At 52.3% G+C, this 21,901-nt stretch overlaps 2 protein-coding genes across 2 annotated transcripts; both read left to right on the top strand.

Annotated features, from left to right (window-relative positions):
- The first annotated feature begins 6,576 nt into the window (after positions 1–6,576).
- Positions 6,577–14,229, top strand: RPS19 (ribosomal protein S19). The gene is made up of 6 exons (XM_079799453.1): positions 6,577–6,660; positions 7,079–7,149; positions 7,421–7,521; positions 12,452–12,635; positions 13,153–13,207; positions 14,167–14,229. Exons 2-6 carry the CDS (start codon positions 7,079–7,081, stop codon positions 14,191–14,193), a joined length of 438 nt encoding a protein of 145 aa, XP_079655579.1. The 5' UTR covers positions 6,577–6,660; the 3' UTR covers positions 14,194–14,229.
- Positions 14,230–17,863: 3,634 nt separating this feature from the next.
- Positions 17,864–21,021, top strand: CD79A (CD79a molecule). The gene is made up of 5 exons (XM_079799658.1): positions 17,864–18,034; positions 19,429–19,749; positions 19,968–20,086; positions 20,440–20,508; positions 20,629–21,021. The coding sequence occupies exons 1-5, from the start codon at positions 17,956–17,958 to the stop codon at positions 20,740–20,742; spliced, it is 702 nt and encodes a 233-aa protein (XP_079655784.1). The 5' UTR covers positions 17,864–17,955; the 3' UTR covers positions 20,743–21,021.
- The last annotated feature ends 880 nt before the right edge of the window (positions 21,022–21,901 follow it).

Genomic DNA, 21,901 nt, shown 5'->3' with positions numbered 1-21,901 from the left:
TACAGGATGAGAGTGAAGGAATAGGGAAAAAATTTTTCAATGCAAATGGAAAAGAAAAAAAAGCTGGAGTAGCAATACTTGTATCTAACAAAATAGACTTCAAAATGAAAGCCATCACAAGAGACAACCAAGGTCACTACATAATACTAAAGGGATTGATCCAACAAGAGGATATAACCCTGATAAACATATATGTACCCAATATAGGAGCACTCAAATATATTTTTTTAAAAAAACTTCTAGCCCTACCCAGTTTGGCTCACTAGATAGAGCGTCAGCCTGTGGACTCAAGGGTCCCGGGTTTGATTCAGGTTGTGGGCTTGATCCCCAGTAGGGGCATTCAGGGGTCAGACCATCAATGATTCTCTCTCATCATTGATATTTCTATCTCTCCCTCTCCCTTCCTCTCTTATTTCAATAAAAATATTTTTTAAAAAAACTTTTGAAGGACTTGAAGGGAGAGATCGACAACAACACAGTCATAGTAGGGGACTTTAACACCTTGCTGACTTCACTGGATAGATCTTCCAGACAAAAAATTAACAAGGAAACAGTGACGCTAAAGGACACACTGGATCAGATGGATTTAATTGACATTTATAGAACATTTCAACCCAAAGCTGCAAAATATACATTCTTCTCAAATGCACCTGGATCATTCACAATGATAGACCACATGTTAGGACACAAAACAAGTCTCTACAAGGTCAAGAAGATTGAAATCATATCAAGCATCTTCTCAGATCACAGTGGCATGAAATTAGAAATCAACTACAGTAAAAACACCCAAAAACATACAAACACATGGAGGCTAAATAGCATGTTATTAAACAACTAGAGGCCCGGTGCATGAAAATTCATGCACTGGAGGGGGGTCTCTCAGCCCGGCCTGCTCCCTCTCTGCAGTCCAGGAGCCCTCAGGGGTGGGAGGTGACCCAGCAATCAGGGGAAGACGACGCCCCATCACATCTCTGCTGCTGCCACTGCCGGCAGCGCAAGACTCGGGCAGCCCTGGGCAGCTGGGCAGCCGCCATCCAAGGCTTGCCTGTGCCTCGAGGTGACCTTGGGTGGCTGGGGGGCTGAGGGGACTGGGGGACTCCAGAGGCAGGTGTACAGAGTGTCCAGGCCCGCCTGGAGGCGGGCTCAGCCTTGCAGCATGCCTGCCGTCCCGACGGGGCTGAGGGGACTGGGCGCTGCCATCTTGTGGCTGTGGGCGCCACCATCTTTGAGGGCAGGGCAGTCAATTAGCATATTCCCTCCTATTGGCTGTGGGTGCCGCCATCTTTGCAACAGCATGAGGGTCAATTAGCATTTCCCTCTTTATTAGCTAGGATGAATAGGTTACCAATGAGATCAAGAGAAAGGAAGACTCCTTATCAGAGTGGTGGCCAGGGGAGACCTCCCTGAGGAGGAGGCATTTGATAGAGACTTGAGTGATGAGGAGGGGCCAGTCATGTGCAGACCAAAAAGGAAAGGAAGGTACAAAGCAGCAGCATGTGCAAAGGCCCTGAGGCAAGGACTTCTTTCTGGATTCAGTAACAGAAAGGAGACCGGTGTGGCTGGATTAGAGTTAGGGAGAGAGGAAGTCAAGGGAGGTGAGGAAGGAGAGGCAAGCAGGCGGCTAGCTCATGCAGGGCCACAACAAGGCGTTAGATTCTATTACAAATGTGATGAAACTCAAAGGAGATTTTCTGGTTTGATTAATATTTTAGAACAGGAACCTGGATTCCACAAACCACCCCTCAAGGGGTCTGTGGATAGAATTCAGGGGGAGGGGGTCCATGAACTTGGAATTATGTCTCGATTTTTGCTATCCTCTCACCAAAAAACCTAGTATTTCCTTCTATCTTGAATGTAGGCAACAGACCACAGTGGCACAGCAGGACTTGGGCTTTGTCACCAATGGAATGCACAGCTGTTTCCATATTCTGTACAGTTGTTGCAGATCTCTGAAAATGTCGTTTCACTCACTGTGGCTTTGAGATGACAGTAGTCATCAGACCTTTGCTTGATCTTAAACAATAATGTGCTAATTAAGCCCATAGATTACTATTAGCACAATTCAAAGTACTTGTGATGACTGTATTTCAATATAATTGATTTCACTTGAAATCCTACATGTTTTACCTTATGCATTTTTCTAATTCTGAGAAGGGGCAGTGGGTTTTGTGAGACACCAAAGAATTCAGAGCACAAAAAGTTTAGAACTTTTTGGGTGGGACTTACAGTGGATTGGATGGATAGGAGAGAGAAAGGAGAGGAGGGAACCAAGGCTGACCCCCAAGTTTACAGCTGAGTCACGGTGGTTAAGTTCTTCATTTGGACTCCTCACCATGAGACCCCACTGCAAACTGTGATTCATCTTCTCCTTTTCCACTTCCTGCTGATCCAGAAAGAAATCTGTACACACCACTCTTTCAGGCTTTTGGAGAGAAAGGGGATTTTCATTGAGTGTCAAGCTTGGAAAAGAGAGAAGTTAAATATTTTAATCAATAAGCTATGGGTTATAGGAAATCAGAAAAATACTAGTAACAAGATTTTATTTCTATTTTTATTTAATTCAATTCAGTACACATTTAATGGGGGCTTACCAGGCCCTAGTAAGTTTTAGGGCTGCAAGGAGAATGAGACATGCATCTAGAGAGGGAGAGTATATGTAAGCAAATGCAAAGCATTGTGAGAAATGCCTAGTGGAGCAGTATGGGTAGTTTTGTGAGGTCTGACATTTATACAATTTGCAGTGCCTTTTAGAGAAAAAGAAGACAAAATTATGAGACCAAAAAGCACAAACAGCACACAGTACCACACAAAAAGTTACAACAAAAATACAACGAGACTGTGCACACAGCCCACACAGAGGTGCACCTAGAGTGACTGGGGAGGCTGAGCCAATGGGTCCTACAGAACACCTACTACACAAGGCCACTCTACCAAGTCCGGCAGACATAACAGATCTACCTAATACATAGAAACAAACACAGGGAAGCAGCCAAAATGAGGAGACAAGGGGAAAAAATGGAAGCAAAATGGATACAGAGTTCAAAACAATGCTTAATAGGTTGCTCAAGGTCCTTAATGAGAGCGTCAAGGGACTTAGTGAGACAAGAATCTTAGTGAGAATTTCAAAGACATAAAAAAGGACCATTCATAAATTAAGCATACCAGTGCACTAACTGAAATGAAGAATAATTTCTAGGGATTCAACAGTAGAGTAGAGGATTCTGAGAATCAAATCAATGAGATGAAATATGAGGAAGAAAAAAAAAACTCAATCAGAAGAACAAAAAGAAAAAATAGTCCAAAAATATGAGGACAGTGTAAGGAGCCTCTGGGACAACTTCAAAGGTACCAACATCTGCATTATAGGAATGCCAGAAGGAGAAGAGACAGAGCAAGATATTTAAAATCTCCTGCCAGGTGGTGTTTTTTTGTTTGTTTGTTTTTTGTTTTTTAATATATTTTATTGATTTTTCACAGAGAGAAAGGAAGAGGGATAGAGAGCTAGAAACATCGATGAGAGAGATACATCGACCAGCTGCCTCCTGCACACCCCCCACCGGGGATGTGCCCGCAACCAATGTACATGCCCTTGACCGGAATCGAACCTGGGACCTTTCAGTCCGCAGACCAACGCTCCATCCACTGAGCCAAACGGTTTTGGCATGCCAGATGGTTTTGAAAAAATGACAGAAAACTTCCCCTACCTGGTGAAAGAAATAGACTTACTTTACAAGTCCAGGAAACCCAAAGAGTCCCATACAAGAGGAACCAAAGAGGCCCACACCAAGACACATCATAATTAAAATGCCAAGGGTTAACGACAATGAGAGTATTTTAAAAGCAGCAAAAGAAAAGCTGCAGAGAAAAGCAGTTACTTACAAGGGAGTGCCCATATGACTGTCAGCTAATTTCTCAACAGAAACTTTGCAGGCCAGAAGGGAGTGGCAAGAAATATTCAAAGTGATGAATAGCAAGGACCTACAACCAAGATTACTCTACCCAACAAAGCTATCATTTAGAATTGAAGGTCAGATAAAGAGCTTCACAGACAAGAATAAGCTAAAGGAGTTCATCACCACCAAACCAGTATTATATGAAATGTTGAAGGATATTCTTTAAGAAGAGGACGAAGAACAAAAAAGATAAAAATATGAATAATAAAATAGCAATAAATATATAGCTATCAACAATTGAATCTAAAAAATAGGATCAGAGCCCTAACCAGTTTGGCTCAGTGGATAGAGCTTCCTTCTGCGGACTGAAGGGTCCCAGGTTCAATTCCAGTCAAGGGCATGTACGTTTTTTGCGGGCACATCCCCAGTAGGGAGTGTGCAGGAGACAGCTAATTGATGTTTCTAACTCTCTATCCTTCTCCCCTCCTCTGTAAAAAAAATCAATAAAATGTATTTTTAAATATGTTTTATTGATTTTGAGAGAGAGAGGAAGGGAGAGGGAGAGATAGAAATATGGATGAGAGAGAAGCATTGATTGGCTGCCTCCTGCATGCCCCCTAATGGGCACTGAGCCTGCAACCCAGGCATATGCCCTGACCAGGAATCAAACCAGCAACCTTCTGGTTCATGGGTTGATGCTCAACCACTGAGCCACACCAGCCGGACAATTAAATATATTTAAAAAAAAAACAAATAAATAATAGAATCGGAGGCATGGAAACATGGAACAGACTGGCGATCCCCAAGAATCCGGCCTAAGCCAGCAATCAGACATCCCTTTCGCAGTCCAGGGCTCTTGCAGTCCGGGACTCCTTGCTCCTTACCGCCTGCCTGCAGTGGAGATGGGAGAGGCTCCCGCCTCAGCCACCACTGCTGCACTTGCCAGCCATGAACCCGGCTTCTGGCTGAGCGGTCCTCCCAAAGGGGGAGCGCACTGACCACCAGGGGGCAGCTCCTATGTTGAACATCTGCCCCCTGGTGGTCAGTGCACATCATAGCAACCAGTCATTCCACTGCTCAATTGATTTGCATATTAGGGTTTTATTACAGAGGATATGCATTACCTATGGACACAGACAATAGGGTGATGAAAGCCTGGAGTGGGGCAGGAACTGACGGAGGGGAACAAGGGGGGAAAGAGGAGGGACATCTGTAATACTCTTGACAATAAAGATTTAAATTAAAAATAAAGTCAGCATGTAAAAAAAAGAAAAACAATAATTAGCCATTACAAGGATACATTTACAGTTACACATGGAAACACAAGTGTTGATTCAGGGGTGGGGGGAATCTGAGATACTAAAACTATTCTCAAATTTTAGAAACAATACAAAATAGGCTTTGACAACATGCTACATGAAAGTAAGCAAAGCCCCTGATTTAAATACATATTATAAACTGTTATAAAGTTTATAAATTGAATATTTGTGTGCCCCCCAAAATTAATATGTTGAAACCTAATCCACAATATAATGGTATTTGGAGGTGGTGCCTTTGGGAGGTGATTAGGTCATGAGGGTGAATTCCTCAAATAGGGTTAGTGCCCTCATAAGAAAGGCCCAGAGAGCTTCCTTTCCCGCTTTCTGCTATGAGGATGCACAAAAAGATTGTTGTCTATAATCCAGAAAGCGGGCCCTCACCAGACACAGAACCTGCTGGCACCTTTGATTTTGCGCTTCTGAACAGTGTACATGTACTAATACTACATAATGTTTACCTGTGCCTGGCACAGAGTAGGCGCGCGCGCGCACACACACACACACACACACAATGTTGCTAGAATTCATAAAAGATGCACTATGTACAGAAGCAGTCACTTAAAAGAGGCAAATAATCGGTATTTCCATTTAAATTCCCCGCCCCCTTTTTTTTTTTTAAAGGAGAGACTGAAAACCGAGCAAATGGACAGTCTAAAGTTGCACAGGTCAGTAGGTAAATATAAATAGCAAGTAAGGCTAAGGCCTGAGCGAGCCGATTCAGACGCTAGGAGGCAGACCTAAACTAATTTCTCCCAAGGTCCCGCCTCCGCCTCTGCGTCCCTGCCCTCATCTCTTCCCCGCCGCCACGGCCTCGTTCCCACTCGGTCCGCCCGGGCTCCAGTGAAGCAACTTCCGCCCTGAGAAGGGTGGGGCTTCCGTCTCCAGCTCGCGGGAGGGCTAGGGGTCGAAACTGGAAAGGTAGCGGACAGATTTCTTCTTAGCACTTCCTCTGGGTTCCCCATCACAGTTCCGCCCTTACTACCCCCACTTCCGACCAGTAAAGCCGCTTCCACTTGGAAGGGGGAGGGGGGGTCGTCCCTTTGGAAACGCCAGAAAGTGGCTACGTCTTTTCCTGCCCACCGAACTGCATAGCTTCCGCCATCAGTGTCCTCCACTGATGTTTTCATCAATGCAAACGAAACTAGATACCCCCAGCTCCAGACGGGAACGCTCTCCTCTCTCTATTACACTCCGGGAGGAGGAATAGCGAAGAAACAAGCCTCCCAATCCGTCCCCATAGCCTTTTGTTTTGCCTTCCCGCCTCCTCACTCCACACCCGCCCACCTCGGCGGAAGCGAAGCCCCATTCGCCCTGAGATAGGCGGGGCTGCCTTTTCTCACCCTGTTCTCGCGAGCTCTCGGAACCCTCGCGAGACCTGACGCCCGATTTGTGCGTCCGGGAAACCCCGTTGCTCCCTTTCCCCTAGCTGGCAGCGCGGAGGCCGCACGGTAAGGCGGGCTCTCTGACTCGTGCCGGGCACGGAGCGTCGGGACCCGATTCCCCAGCCCCGAGCGTGTGTCTCGGAGCCCGGGGTGTCCGCGCGGCGCCGCCCCGCCCCCTGAAGCCGCAGCCACGTGCGAGCGGCAGGCCCGGACATGCTGGCTCGGCGTGGTCCGGGAACCGAGACCGGGCCTGGGGGCAGCCGGGAGTGCGGGACCCCAGGGCCAGGGACTAGGGTCCTACAGCGTCTCCACAAATGCGGTCGGGCTGTGGTCGTGGGCGCCGGCGAACTCTAGGACCGCCTTCTTGAAGTAGGGCCTTTGGAAGTCAGGGGAGGGCGGCGGTGTAGGTCGCGTTGGGGCTCGGCCCCAGCCCCTGTGGGTGGTCCCCACCAGTTCGTGTTCACATGCGTGGTCCTTCTCGCAGATGCCCGGAGTTACTGTAAAAGACGTGAACCAGCAGGAGTTCGTCAGAGCTCTGGCAGCCTTCCTCAAAAAGTGAGTGTGGGGACGGGTTCGCAGTGGCTGCAGGCTGTGGTCTTTGCTGGCCCCTCGGTCCGCAGCGCCCTCTTCTGGTAGGGGGGAGACTTACTGGAGGGCCTCTGTGGGGTCCCCCTTTCTACGTGAGGCCTGGGTTGTGTTTGAGTTTCAGCTTGTTTATACTCTGGGACACGTCCAGCTCCTGTTAACGTCCAGTCCTATTGAGGAGAGGGGATGAGGGGGTTGTGGAGACTGGTGAATTGTGCCTTTCTTGCTGTCTTGATCCCAGGTCCGGGAAGCTGAAAGTCCCTGAATGGGTGGACACTGTCAAGCTGGCCAAGCACAAAGAGCTTGCTCCCTACGATGAGAATTGGTTCTACACACGAGCTGGTAGGAACGGGGGCATGTAGCTGGGTAGTGGGGAGACGGGTGACTCCTGGCACAGATCATACTCCCGCCCCCTCTGTGATCTGTTATTTGCCTCCCTCTCCCCCCAGATTGCAAGAGACTTGGACTCTCCCCCTGCATGCTTTGTGTGACATTCAATAACTTCTTACCCTGGCTCTGTTTCCTCCTTTGTAAGAGGTTTGTGTGAGGACCTGTGGCTTCCTCTGATCCTCCAGGGAAACCCAGGGACAAATGGATGTTCATATTTTGCTTAGAGGTGGTTTGTTTTAGAGGCTGGCATTATCCTTATGGCCATGGGGTCCAGACTCCCTGAGTTCAGATCCTCCTCTACATTTAATTTGTGACCTCCATCTGCCAGTGTGTTTTGGTTTCCTATCTCTGAAACAGGGTTAATAATGTGTCAGTGCCAAATGTTGTTGGATCAAATTAGCCTAATACAGTTAAACTGCTTTAAAATATGCTTGCCTGTTGAAGAGTAATCGTTGAAGAAAAGTCAGCTGTTTTCTTTTTATTGCTCAGGTCATCACACTAAGTGGTTGGCGATCTGGCCGGGTCACTCTTTGCTCTAAATCTTAAGTCCCAAATGCTCAGAAGAAAACCTTCTGATCATTTGCCAGCCCCCTCTCTTATTAATCTTACAGTAACTTGCAACTTGGACGGATTGCAAGTGTAACCCCTGACTTCACAGTGTTAGTTCTCGCCTGTTCTTGACATTTCAAGTTTCTCCAAACTGTCACCCCAACCTTCCTCCTCTGAAGTGGGAGCTCCATCCAGGCCAAAGCTTGCCTGCATATGGGAAATTGGCGGAAAGCAGAGTTTTGATATTGATAAAACTTCAGAATAACCTTGAGAAGAGTTGCCCAGCACTTCAGAGCATGTATTTTGTAGATTGGTCATGCACTCATGCATCAGATGTCACTGTATTTCAGGCCCTAGCCTGGACACATGTGCTAATGTGACTCGGCCACAACCTCTGACCCCTGAGGGCTAAAAGGTCAACTTTGTGAGGTGGGAAGTGTTGGTGAAGAGAAGCTGACTTGACTTTGCTGGGCAAACAACAGTGATAGGGCCTGGACAAAACCACATCCGTCTTGGGAAGTAGAGCTACCTGGTCCTGAATGTTCTTTGCCAATGCCCCAAGAGTCAGGACAGTTTTGGATCTAAGATTAGGAGAAAGAATCATAGCTTTCCCATTTTAATCTGCACCTATCAAAAATTTCCCAACCACACTGGTGCTTTCGGTGTCACATGTTCAGGGCCTGCCAGCTTGTGATGCCACAGTTTTCCCCACCCTGTCATCCTGTGGCAGGGGAGCTTCATCTCATCTCTGACAGGAATTCATACTTTATTTTTTAGGTGGGGAGAGATTAATGGAAAATTGGGTAAAGGCCTTGGCTAATTTTCATTTTTTGTGACCAATTTCTGCCCAACATGTCCCTTTCACATACTGGGGTGTGTCCTCTGCCTTCCCTCCTGGTCCCCCTTACTTAGGGTTTTCGAAGCTCTCTTTTTTACCTTACTTTCCCAGCTGCCCTATTGGCATAGGGTGATGGTTCTAAACGGAGGTTTATTATGTGCATATTTCTTGGGGATATAATGCCGAAGGTCTTAATCCAGCATCTAGAAGGGTTCAGGAATCTGGAGAAGGTGCTGTGTGTAAATTAAATAAGTCCAGAGACAAAACATAATTTTGGAAGGCATATGGGGGGGCCAGGGGAGCTTGGCTAAAGAAACCAAGTTCTCCTTTGTCTCAGGACCCCTTGCTTTTTATTAACACAAATTGTCCTAAGACAAGGTAGATACACACTTCAAAGGCCAGGGTTTAGTATACAGAATCCATTGTCAGATTATCGGATTTGGGAGAAATTGACTTCTGCTGTTCAGGTATTTGGCCAGCAGGAGGCAGTAACATGTAAATTAAGATGCCCTTAGCTGTCTGGCAGCAAGCAATCATCCATGCATCCCTTTCAGGTCTGGGAAAATGCCCTCAGCCATTTCCAGATGATTCAGCCCTGCTGGAATTGGCTTCTGGCAGGGATATAACCAAGCCCATCTGTGTACATCCACAGCAGAGGCAGAGTGGCAGTTGTGACAGCCTACAAAGCCTAAGATGCTTGCTGTTTGACCCTTTACAACGTGTGCCAACCTCTCCTAGAGTCTAGAATGCTCCCGTCTAGTTTGGTGGTCAGCTTATTCTCTGTACAAGTTGAAGTCACTGGAGATGCTCCTTTACCAGGGGACACAGCAGGGTCTGTGCTATATTCTCTATTCTGGATCATGGGGGCTTGGCCTATTTTGCCCCCTCAGTTTTGTGGCAGTGGTGGGGGGGTATAAGTTCTGGAGGTGTGTCGGAGCCAGTGTGGAGTGGGCAGGGCCCTCCTGAGAGTGGTCTAGAAGAAGGGCAGAGCTGTACCGGAAGGAGTCCCCAGGCAGTGGTGGGGGTGAGGGTGAGGTAGGGCTAGAAAGAACCTGTCAGGAGAGTGGAGACCTGCTGTAAGAAGAGGGATGGTGTCGAGGGAAGACCGCCTATGAAGAAGGTGGTGCAGTGTGGCCCTGGACAAGACATCTGGCAGTGAGCAGCTGCTAAGTTGGGACACCTGAGTGCTTTTTATTATAGGTTGGCAGTTGGTCTGTCCTATCCCGGAACGGGGCTTTGGAGACATTGCAGGAACAATTCAAGGGGTGGATCGAGGTCTAAATTTCCCCTTAGAAATTTAGCAGAGAAGGGTGAAGGGCAAATGCATCTGGGAAGGCTTCCTTTGATCTGCCATGTGCTCAGTGCAGCGTGTGCCCTACCCAGTGGCCTAGCAGGACACGTACCTGCTCTACTTTGACTAGACTCCATGGGAAGGGGCCCTGCATGGTCCCTCCTTCACAGCTGGCAGTAGAGTGACAAGGTTTTGCAAGAGTCAGGAGAGGAGCAGAAGGCCATTGGAGGGCCTGAAGGAGAGGCCATTTGTGACAGACAGCACCTGGGTTTGTGTGGTTGGGGCTAGGGCCACAAGGGCTCAAGAGTGAAAAATACCCGTATTTTGTAGAGCAGTATTTCAACTAAAGTTTCCAATTTGTAAAGTTAACCTTCCTATTAAGTTAGGAGAATTATTGCAAACGGGTGATGGTGGGGGCCTTGTAACATCTGACAGCAGGCCAGATAATTTTATACAGTGTTAAGGAAATGTAAATCCCTCCGCCCCCATTAAAGAAACTAATAGGTTTTATGGGAGCTTATTCTCTGCCATCACTACTCAAGATTTAAGTAAGCCATCCCCTTCAGTACCACCACACAAACCTGGAAAGTAGGCAGGCTGATGAGCAGTGTTGAAATTCAAACCCTGTCTACTGGACAGCTCAGAGCTGGGCCACCCTTTCCATATGGACCCCAGGCTGGGACTCGTCAGTGCTGGTCCTGGCTTGGCAAGGCCAAGTTTGGGCATCTCGTTTCAGGTGTGCAGCCTCTGGGCATCTTAGGAATGTTCACCTTGCCCCCTTCCTAAGACAGTCCTCTCCCCAGCCTGGGTGAGAAAGCAGGTCTCTGCCCAGGGACAGGCACAGGAGGGATGGTGGTGGGTGTTAGGCATTTGCACTGGCTATAAGGGTGGAGTTTTCCAGTGATGTCACTCCCAGTAGAAAGATTGTGGGTATTGACTTATACCAAATGAGTCTCTTAATCCACAGGGGGAGGGTGGCTTAATGCCTAGAAGAGGGTGAGGGCAGTAGTGTAGGGGTAGGGTGAGGGGAGAGAGTGGTTTTTAAGTGAGCAGAGGCCAGAGACAGACTACAGAGGGGCTGTGCTGTTGACCCCCAGAAGCCCATGGCAGTTGGAGGGCTGGGGACCAGTGGCGTGGAAGAGTGCTCTGGGAGCAGCAGCTGGAGGGGAGGCGGAGCCCACCCCACAGATCGTCTCACCCACCCCTACTTCATAACGCTGGAGGGTCATGGACATGGCCCGGCACCTGCTTCTTAGCAGTACGTCTCCAGGGTCTAGGGTGGCCTGGAGTCGCTGCCCTTCCGCTCCCAGCCAGGCAGGGCCATGTGATGACTGAAGTCTGGGCACTCTGTGCACCTCAGCGGCGATGCCTTTAACCCTCAGTGGCCTCTGAGGTAGGAAACCAAAACGGGAGGAGCTGTCCCTCCAGAGCTCTGTGGCATGAAGCCAGTGAGCACCCTTTGGAGCCTGTTTCCTTTCTGTAGAGGACAACGGCACTTGACACATTTGCATGGAGTCCTCACAAGAACCCTCGTCTGAGGGACAGGTACTCCTGGCTTTTGGGTGAGGGTAGGTGACTTGCTAGGGCCACAGCATTAGGCCAGCTCCTTAGGCCATCTTAGTATCTCATGGGAGAACGTGAAAGCAGGTGCAAAGAGCTGACAGACGACTAAGTGCTCCGCATGAATAGGAGTGAGCGTTTCCAAGGAGGCTGGCCAGGACTTAACCAAGCCCATCTAGGGAGAGTGATCCCCGTGTCCACGGAGGGGGTTGATACACATGCCAGGTTGGGAATATCCACTGCATGGATCTCAGTCCTGACCCCCTTACCCCCACCCCAAGCTCTCGGGCTGAGGGCTCAGAGAGCTGCACTCAAATGGCAATAGGTCCCTTCTCCACTCTCCTGCCCCTCAGGCATATGGAGGTGGACAGGCTCTATCTACAGGCCTTCGGGTCTAGCCTTAGCAGTGTGGCTTTGGCAGTCCCTGCACTGCCTGGGTGTCCTGTCTCCTAGGCTGGGCCCAGAGGGCAGCATGACTTGGGAGAGGGGGCTACCGGGTTTTAGTGTGTGCACAGTTGCCCTGGCTACAAATGGTGAGTTAGCTGCCACACAGACTGTATGTGTGGCAAGGCCTTTCCCTCAGCTATGGGGAAGAGGATTCTCTGCCTGAGAAGGCCCTTAAGTTTCCCTCTCACCCCACCCAGCTTCCACAGCGCGGCACCTGTACCTTCGGGGAGGCGCTGGGGTTGGCTCCATGACCAAGATCTATGGAGGACGACAGAGAAATGGTGTCATGCCCAGCCATTTTAGCAGAGGCTCTAAGAGCGTGGCCCGGAGAGTCCTCCAAGCCCTGGAGGGGCTGAAAATGGTGGAAAAGGATCAGGATGGGTAAGCAAAGGATCAGAATGGATGGGAAAGGGGGGTGATGGAGGATCCTTGGGGTCAAGCCACCTATAATAAAGTTAGCAGGGGCCATCCCCACACGCAGAGAGGGGCTAGGTCTCTGCATTCTCTGTACCTGACCCTCTGGTGGGCAGGGGATTCTGCAGAAAAGCAAACAGCTAAGGGCCTCACTCCGACCTCTCTAACTGACTACCCTGGCTCCAGGAAGGTAATTTAGCGACTGTCCGCTTTCATTAGCCTGCTCGTTAACTTTGCCCGATTGATTTTTCGGGGCTTTTGATCTAATGCTTGCACAAACGACACCCTGTCAGCTCCCGGGGGGGCTCCCACTCCTGCCCCAAGCTTGTTAGGATGCAGCCCACTGGGGTCCTCAGTGGGAGTTGGCTGGCAGCATGTGGTCGTGTGGCCAGGTGCCTTTTGGGGAAGCCTGACTCACATCCGGAAGGAGGGGTTAAGAACCTGTGCTAACTTGGGGGGGATTCATGACCCTTTTCTCCCCCAGGGGCCGCAAATTGACACCTCAGGGACAGAGAGATCTGGACAGAATCGCAGGGCAGGTGAGGCCTGGGTGAGGGCTAGGGTGGGTCCCTCTGTCACTGCCTGGGCGATCCCAGGTCAGAATTTCCCTGAAGGGTACAGTCCAGGCTGGTGGGGGGTCAGTGGAGGCCTTCCCTGGGGTGGGCAGGAAAAAGCATTTCTGAATGGCTTGCTGGAGCTGAGGTAAAGGGAACCCAACCCTGTGGTGCAGCTGGGCTGCTTTTCCTGCAGGGCATCAGCCTGGCACAGATTCTGGCTTCAATGTCTCCCTACTCTTCACGCTGAATGGACATGAGATTGTTGAGTCCCGGTCTCATCAACCTTTTGATGCAACTCTTGCAATTATGACATGCTGGAATTGGCTCCCGGCAGTGGCTGAGATCGGGAGGCGGGCTGGCTCAGAATTCAAGTCTCCATCCTGGTGACTTGACTGGCTGGACACCCTGGGGCAGTTCTTTCAGCTGCCACCAGTCTCCCTGTCTGTGGAGCAATCTGCTCCTGCCTGCCTTGGGGTGGTGGTTAGGATTCCGTGATCTACAAGCAGTGGGAGCCCTCCAGGGCCTGGCATAAACCCATATTGGTTTCCTTCTTTCTGTATCATTGACTCAGGCCTACTAGGAACCTTGGAGTGTTTAGTCACTTAACGTCAAGTGTCAGAAGGAATGGAAGGTGTCGCCCTCTGAGAGTTGGGTGACCTAAGAGGAGAGGGGAAACTTCCAGAGCAGGGCCTGGCACAGGCATCAGTGTGTATGATGGCATTTGCAGTATTGGAATCCCACTCCAGCGCTCTTGAGTCCCAGTTGACACTTCTGTAAAATGGGGCGGTACCTGGGGTTGTGAGGATTAGACAAGGAAAATTAATACAGGTGAGACCACAAAGCAGGGTGCCTGGTGTCCTCTGGGCTGTGGGTAACTATTGCCAAGTGCCAGAACATGGACACCAGGACTGATCTTAACTTACTCCTCATCTTCCCCACAGGTGGCAGCTGCCAACAAGAAGCATTAGAGCAAATGCTGGGTTAATAAATTGCCTCATTCATAATCTTGGTCTTGGTCTCTTGATTATCTGCTCCTCTTCCATTTGGGGGCATGAGGAAGAAGGAGCCAGGTGTCCCTGGGTGGCTGTGGCTGCTAAAGCCCAGCCTTCCCAGTTCTGCCCTAAGGGGCTAGATGCCTGGGCTGGGCGGGCCAGGACCTAGAAACCCTTGGACTTCCCTCATATCCTGCCTTTGCAGTTCTCAGAAAATGAGAAGCTGAAAAGAAGATGCTGTTCAAGCAGTGGCCCCAGCTGGAGCCTGGGTTGCTGAAGTGGCATTGTGTCTCCTGCTGGAACACAGGTGGGGGGGAGGGGAGGGCTGGGTTGAGATGTTTCCTTGGAAGAAAGTGGACAGAAACAGAACCCTGACTCCCTGTGGCTCTTCCAGCTCTGGTTGAGCTATGTGCCTGCTGTGCACTGGCTTTCCTGGCCTGTGTGGGCAGGGTGGTCCTGCCTGCCTGCCCTGGAGTTGTAATAGGTGCTAAGGAGGCTGGCTGGTGCCCTGCACAGAGGCAGAGTACTGTCACCTGGCCTAGCTTCAGTGGTCCTGCATGGTGATGGGCTCTTGGTGCCAACGGGGCAGGAGCTCTGCCTGTGATTGAGCCCCTAGTGTGGGTGGTAGAATCCAAGGATGCCTAGGGGGTACACAACAAGCCATAGGGGTGGTTAAGCCTGGAAAAGGCCCATTACTGTTCCCAAGTGACCAGCCTTGCCTGGTTGGGGAGAACTAAAGCTGAGCTGGCTTGCACAAGGCCCCAGTCCAAGTGACTGAGTCATACCTACTTCTTTCCAGTGCCAAGTCTGAATTTCAAACAATTTGGGATTGGATGGCAACTCTGCCCCTAATTCTGTGCAACTCCTGCTCTGAACCTTCCAATCCTCGTCTGTAGCACTGCTGGTTCCTGAGAGGTTCCAGAGGTACATGTAGACGGTGCTGTGGCTCAGAGCAGCACATTGGCTGGCAGACAGCCAATCAACCCGGAGTTACCCAGTTTAAGACCAGGATATTCAAAGAACACCAAATCAGATTCCTAAACTCATCCCAGCTCAGTTAGTGCTGGAAACTTATGAATAAACAGAACCTACCACATGCAAGGCACTCGGTAAATATGTATCGTTAACGCAGCAACCCTGTGAAGAAAATGCCAAAAAGCACCTGCAGTTTGAAGAAGGGGAAGTAAGTCACAGGTGGGGTAATTTGTCTGATATTCCATAGTTAGGGAGTGGCAAAGCCATTATCAACCCAGGTGATGGCTCCAGCCCCGGGCTCTATCTACTAAGGTGCACTGTCCCTCGGAAATGAGGCCCAGCGTCACTCCTCATTCTGGCCCCAATCACCTCTTTTGTCCACTGAGATTGAAGACATTTCCCAGAGTTGTCAAGAGAACGAAATGCCAAGGATCTGGTTCCCATGCACAGCGCCAGATAACGGGTGCTGGGTGATGGCGCAGATGCCCAGACAGGCCTAGGAGGGCCAGCAATCCCGCAGTTGCGCCTCTCCGCCGCTAGGGGGCAGTCGAGGGCCTGGAAACCGGCTCAGCCACTCATGGATGAGGAAGGAGGTGAATTTCTAGGGCTGCAGCCTCTGATCAGGCTTCTTCCTTAGGAGGGGGGTCTCAAGAAGGAACTAAAGCAAGAGGGGCTAATGACCTGCTATATACACCAGTGTCCCAACAGAACACCTGGGTCGCTGGAGAAAAGGGGAGAGAGCCCCCTGGCCAGAGAAGAGGAACTTGTCCTTGGAACAGTGCTAAACACACTGATAATTCTCACAGCCTCACAAGGTGGGGGGATTGTGCCCAGACTACAGAAGAAACAGGCTCAGACGACCAGCCCGTTGGCAGAGCTGAGTCAAACCTAGGAATGGTGACTCCTGAAGGCCATGCTCTTCTGTGAGCGTAACAGTTCCTTTTTAAAAATATTTATGAAATACTTCAAGCAAGCAAAACTGTACATGATAGTGTAACAAAGACTCATAGGCCCACCACCTAATTTAAGAAATAAGACATAAAATTTAGACAAAGCCCTCTGTGTAACCTTCCCAGTCCGACCCCCTGGCTTCCCCCAGAGATACCTTCTCAGGAACTTGTTCACTCCCCCGCACCGGTCTGTCTGCACCTTGACTACAGACCACACGTCCCTAACAGCACACAGCACTGTTTTGCCTTTTGAAAACAAGTCAACCATATCAAGCTACTGTATCTGCTCATCTTCATGTTTTTTCCTCTGCTGCAGCCCTGTTGACACATGAGGTCCTGCCTTTCTCCTGCTGTATACTACTCTGTCGGCTGACTGCACCACAATGTATGCATCCATCCTCCGTGCGCGGGCTTATCGTTTGGCTTCCCAGTTTTTGCTACCAGAAATCTCCCTGCAATAAAAGTTTTTCCTGTGTGTGTGTGTGTGTGTGTGATGGTCCCCTAACTGCTCAGAAACATCTCAATTTCATATCATTCCCCACCCTCTCCCCTCAAACCTCATTTCCCTCCCATTTGACCTAAAATGATGCTCAAAAGAACCCGCTCCACCACCAGACTGTATAACACCAGACAGGTGACAGTGACAGCATTCCCTCTCTGGGCCTCAGTCTCCCCCTCTGTAAAAGGAGGGGGGCTTGATGCCTGTGGGGAGGCTGAATGAAAGAATGCCGAGTAAGAGCCCATCATTGCTATTAATTCCTTGGGTACCAGGAACACCTCATGTCACAACACCAGAGGGATATCCTAGTCTAGGATTAAAAATGCCAAGGCTTGCCCTGGCTGGTGTGCTCAGTGGTTAAAGCATCGGCCCTCACATCAGAGTCACAGGTTCGATTCCCAGTCACGTTAACTGGGTTGTTGGTTTAATCCCCTGCCCCAGTCAGAGTGAGTTTGGGAAGCAACTGATCGATGTGTCTCTCACATGCATGTGTCTCCCTCTCTTCCTTTCATTCTCTCTAAAGAAATCAATGGAGCCCTAGCTAGGTTTGCTCAGTGGATAGAGTGTCCGCCTGCAGACCAAAGGATCCCGGGTTCAGTTCTGGTCAAGGGCACGTACCTTGGTTGCAGGTTCCTCCCCAGGTTGGGGGCATGCAGGAGGCAACCAATCGAAGTGTTTCTCTCACATCAATATTTTTCTCTGTCTTTCCCTCTCTCTCCCACCCTCTAAAAATCAATGAAAAAAACACCGTCAGGTGAGGATTAACAACAACAAAAGGCTTGGAAAGGGAAGTCACCACTTAGTCATAGAGCCCGCTGGCTTGCCTCATTTATTCCTCATGAACATTAACAGTAACCAACATTACTGAGCACCTGCTATGTGACGGGTGCTATGTTCAGTGCTGTCCATGCGCAGCACCTCGCCTTTAAATCCTCATTTCCAACCCACGAAGGGAGCACACGGAGTTTCAGACTGGGCACAGGTTTTGCCCAAGGCCAGTAGGGACAAAGACTAAGAAAGCTCAGAGCCTCTGCCCTGACTGCCTGCACACAGCAGGCACCCAATGAGGAGCCAGACCCTGAATTAGTCTCTTCCCCCACCCAAGCACCCTCCTCTCAGGGGACTTGTGGCCAGCACAGGTGCGGGGAGCGGTTCCTCTCAGAAGCACACTGGCAGGAGCTGCCCAGCCGTGGGGCCAGTGGAGCCCATCTCCGGGAGGCTGGGCAGGAAGTGGGGTGGAGTTGGGGCCTGCGGAGGTGGGATCTGGTACCCCAGGACTGCTGCAAGCCAGACAAATCAACCCACGGGGAGAAGATGCCTGGGGGTCCCGGAGTCCTGCACGTCCCGCCGCCTGGCACCATCTTCCTCCTCTTGGTCTCTGCTGCTGGCCTGGGTATGTGGCTAACAGGCGGGTACCTGGGAGAGGAGGGGGGAGTGCGGAGGCTGGAGAGAGGGCACAGGCAGAGAGAAGGGCTTCAGGAACCTGGGCAGAGAGGAGAGCAGGAGGGGAGCTGGGAAAGGCCTCTGTAGCAGGCCTAGGGGAGGCTGGAGGGCGCTCAGCGCTGTTAAAGGGGCACCCACCGCCTCATGGAGGGAGGCAGGAGCCAGAGTGCCTCCCCTACCCTGTCCCTCAGCTCAAAATGAGGAACTAGGGTTGCCCTTGACTGAGCTTCAGAGCTGGGGGCAGGAGGGGGCCTTGGGGTGCACTCAGCTTCAGAGTGAAGAAAAGCTTTTCCTTTGCCTGGAATCCCAGTCACCCCCTGCACAGGGAGCCCCTTCTCAGGGCTGGGGGAGGGGGGCCTCCTGATACCACCCTCCCTCAGCAGCGCCAGCTGTCAGGGCTCTGACCACCTGTTTGACCCAGGAGTTCAGCGAGGCAGCTGGTCGCGCGAGGTCACACTGGGAGCCAGGAATGGAGCCCCTGCCCCTGAGGTTGCTGCCTCTTCCCCGGCGTCTTCCTTCTTGCCTCTTCCTCAGCCCCCCCCTTCCCTCCCAGAAGAGGCAGAGCAGCGTATGGACTGGCGCTGATAGCTGGGGCTTCCCGGGGAGGCGGGGGAGGGCGGATTGAGCCACCAGCTCCCTCCAGCCACCCACACTGCCGAGACGCTCCCCTAACCCCCAGCCCAAGGGCTAAACTCAACCCCTGACCCCAGGTTGACACATGCAAGTTACAGAGAATAAGGGGCGGGCTCAGAGACACAGACAAGGCAGAGCCAGACTGGCAGGAAGCGGCCCAGGAGGCCTGGTGTTTGCCTCCTCCTACCCCCCCCCCACCCCGCCTTCTGCCCTGGGCCTCTGCTGTCCCCCCTGAAAAACGGCATAAGGAGACAACCTTCTTCTAAGGGCTTTTTGAAAATGACAAAACATAGTGTCCAGTGTGGGGCTGGGCTGGGGCTGGAGACCAGGGAAGCCTTCAGGAGGAGGTGATGCCCAAACTGCTTGTGGAAGTTGCTGCCACCAGGGGACTAAGTATCCACATGCAAGAGGTGGCACTGTGTCACCATCCAGGTGTCTTCCTCTCCTCCCCCAGGACGTCCTCAACACCCCCCCCCCCAACCCCCAAGGTATGTCCTCTCTCTCTTCTCAGGGGTACCTCTCTCTCCTTCCCTAGGTGCCCCCTCACTCCCTGTCCCAACACCCTGTGTCCTCTGCGCCCCACACCCCCCTCTCCTCCCCCAGGAGGGTCCTCACACGCCCCCCACACACCCAGGAGTGCTGCAGCTGCAGAGGCTCTGGCTGGAGCCCGTGTCCCCACCCGCAGTCCCTGAGCCATCTGCCTCTTTGCAGGCCCAGGAGGCCAGACCCTGTGCATAGACCAGGGCCCGCCCTCGGTGACGGCGATGGTGGGGGAGGAGGCGCGCCTCCCGTGCCTGCTGAACATCAACGGCCTAGGCAGCCGCCCCAACATCAGCTGGTGGCGAATCCTCCAAGGCAACGCCACCTACCAAGGCACCTTCACGTGGCCCTCTCAGTTCCATGACTGGGGCCAGAGCAATGGTGAGCTCTTGTTCTCCTCGGTGAACAAGAGCCACAGAGGCGTGTACAGGTGCCACGTTCAGGAAAACGGCACTGAATGGCGCTCCTGTGGCACCTACCTCCGTGTGCGTGGTGAGTGCCAGCCAGGGCCTCGGGGCCTCCTGTCTGGGAAGTGGGAGGGAGCCGGTGCCTGTATCGCGGGCATCCTTGCTCCCGGCTCCCACACACTTACTACCCATTTCTCACCTGTGGAGTGGGGGCTTCCGTGGGGGCTTGCTAGGGGTGAGGCCTGGGGGGGGCGGGGAACAGGGCCAGGGGCCAGGGCTCTGAGCAGCAACCCCTCCTCACAGAGCCGGCCCCCAGACCCTTCCTGGACATGGGGGAGGGCACCAAGAACAACATCATCACGGCGGAGGGGATCATCCTGCTCTTCTGCGCTGTGGTGCCCGGGACACTGCTACTGTTCAGGGTGAGCCACCGGGGGCCAGGCCCTTGGAGTCTGAGGGTCCCCACCCAAAACTGGGGAGAATGACAGCCCCCGCCACCCAGGGGCAGGGTGGTAAACAAATGAGTACAACGGACAGGATTCGACATGGTGCTGGGCAACCATAGCTATTGACTACTGACGCTGTTATTCGTGGAGGACAACTGGGCCGTGGAGACAGCCAGGAGAACACTGGCTTGGACCCAGAGGGCCTTGCCACTTACCCAATACGTGGCTTTGAGCAAGGTCCCTTGCTGGCTCTGGGAAAGCACCTCCTGCCATCTAGAAGGGCCTGAACACGTACCCCCTACCCACTGAGACCCCCCCACCCCCCACAGAAACGATGGCAGAACTTGAAGTTCGGAATGGACCCCCGGGATGACTATGAAGACGAAAATCTTTATGAGGTAAGTGGAGGGGGGGACAGGTGAGGAGCAGGTGCGTTGGGGGCCTCCTGGGGGGCCTCTGGGGGAGGGGCCCGGGCCTCCGGACACTGAGGCCCACCACCCCGTGTGTGTGCACCCCAGGGCCTGAACCTGGATGACTGCTCCATGTACGAGGACATCTCCCGCGGCCTCCAGGGCACCTACCAGGACGTGGGCAGCCTCCACATCGGAGACGTCCAGCTGGAGAAGCCGTGACCAGCCCTGGTCTGCCACGCTCCCAGCCGCAGTGTCTCCCCTGCTCCCCGGAACCAGCTCTTTTCACCGTCATTCCCGGGAGGGTCCCGCATCAACTTCCCCCTGGGGAGGGTCCGCTCTTCCTCCTTCCTCTCCCTGCTGCCCTTTCCAAGCTCCCACCCACTCACTGACCCCGCTGGTAATGAGCCCTTAATCACTGCCTCTAGGGGGCCGATTGTAGCAGCCTCGGTGTCACCTCCCCCTCCCTGCTCTGTCAAGGCCACTTAGCTATAATAAATGCTTCCCAAGTGCAGACCTGGGCAGGAGTCATGGATCGCATGGGGACCACCCACCCTGCCCCCCTGGGACCCAGGAACCCAGGCCTCTCGTCCCCTCCTCCCTCAGACCCAGGATTCTGCCCCACTTTTCCCCCTTCCACCCCTGGACACTCCCCTCACCCGCCTCTGCCTCTCCCACTCCCTGAGAGCTGGCAGCCCATCTTGGCTGCCCCCCGAAAGAGACAGACGTGTCTTGCAGAGGGTTCCACCCCAGGCATGTCTTCCCTGAGCAGGGTGGGGGGACAGGAGGGAATGGAGGTGACCACGTACGTTTATTTGTGCACATTTAAGTCTCAGAATCACAGGGGACTGTCTGGTGGGGCCAGCCACGAATTCTTCTATGGCCATACCTGTTATCGGGGGGTGGGCTGTGGCAGGGGGTTTGGGGAGTCTGTGGCCCTAGCTTGGGGAAGGGGAGAGACGGAGGGGCAATGACCGAGGCACAGGTAGGCAGTGTCTGAGATAGAGGGGAGGAAGACTGAGACACAGAGAGGGACAGAGACGGAGCGAGAGAAGGACAGGGGATCCGAGAGGGGATATCAGAGCGACCGCAGAAAGAGATGGAGGGAAGGGTCCACGGAGAAACGGACACGGAGAGGAAAGCAACAGGTGGGAAAGCAACAGAGCCGGATGGCTCTGCAGAGACCCCGATGGGGAAGAGGGCTCCGAGGGAGAAAGTGACAGAGAGGGCGGGGACGGGCGGGGGAGGACCAGGACGGAGAACAGGGGACCGAGAGAGACAGACGCAGGGAGGGCGGGACACGGACAGAAACACGGAGAGGCCGACGGAAAGGGGGAGGCTGCCGGCCGGAGGCGGACGCGGCCCGCCGGGAGGGGACGGC

Source organism: Cnephaeus nilssonii (assembly GCF_951640355.1).
Source record: "Cnephaeus nilssonii genome assembly, chromosome: 20".
Lineage (NCBI taxonomy): Eukaryota > Metazoa > Chordata > Mammalia > Chiroptera > Vespertilionidae > Cnephaeus > Cnephaeus nilssonii.
The sequence above is the reverse complement of the archived record's forward strand: the minus strand, read 5'-3'. Positions and strand labels throughout refer to the sequence as shown.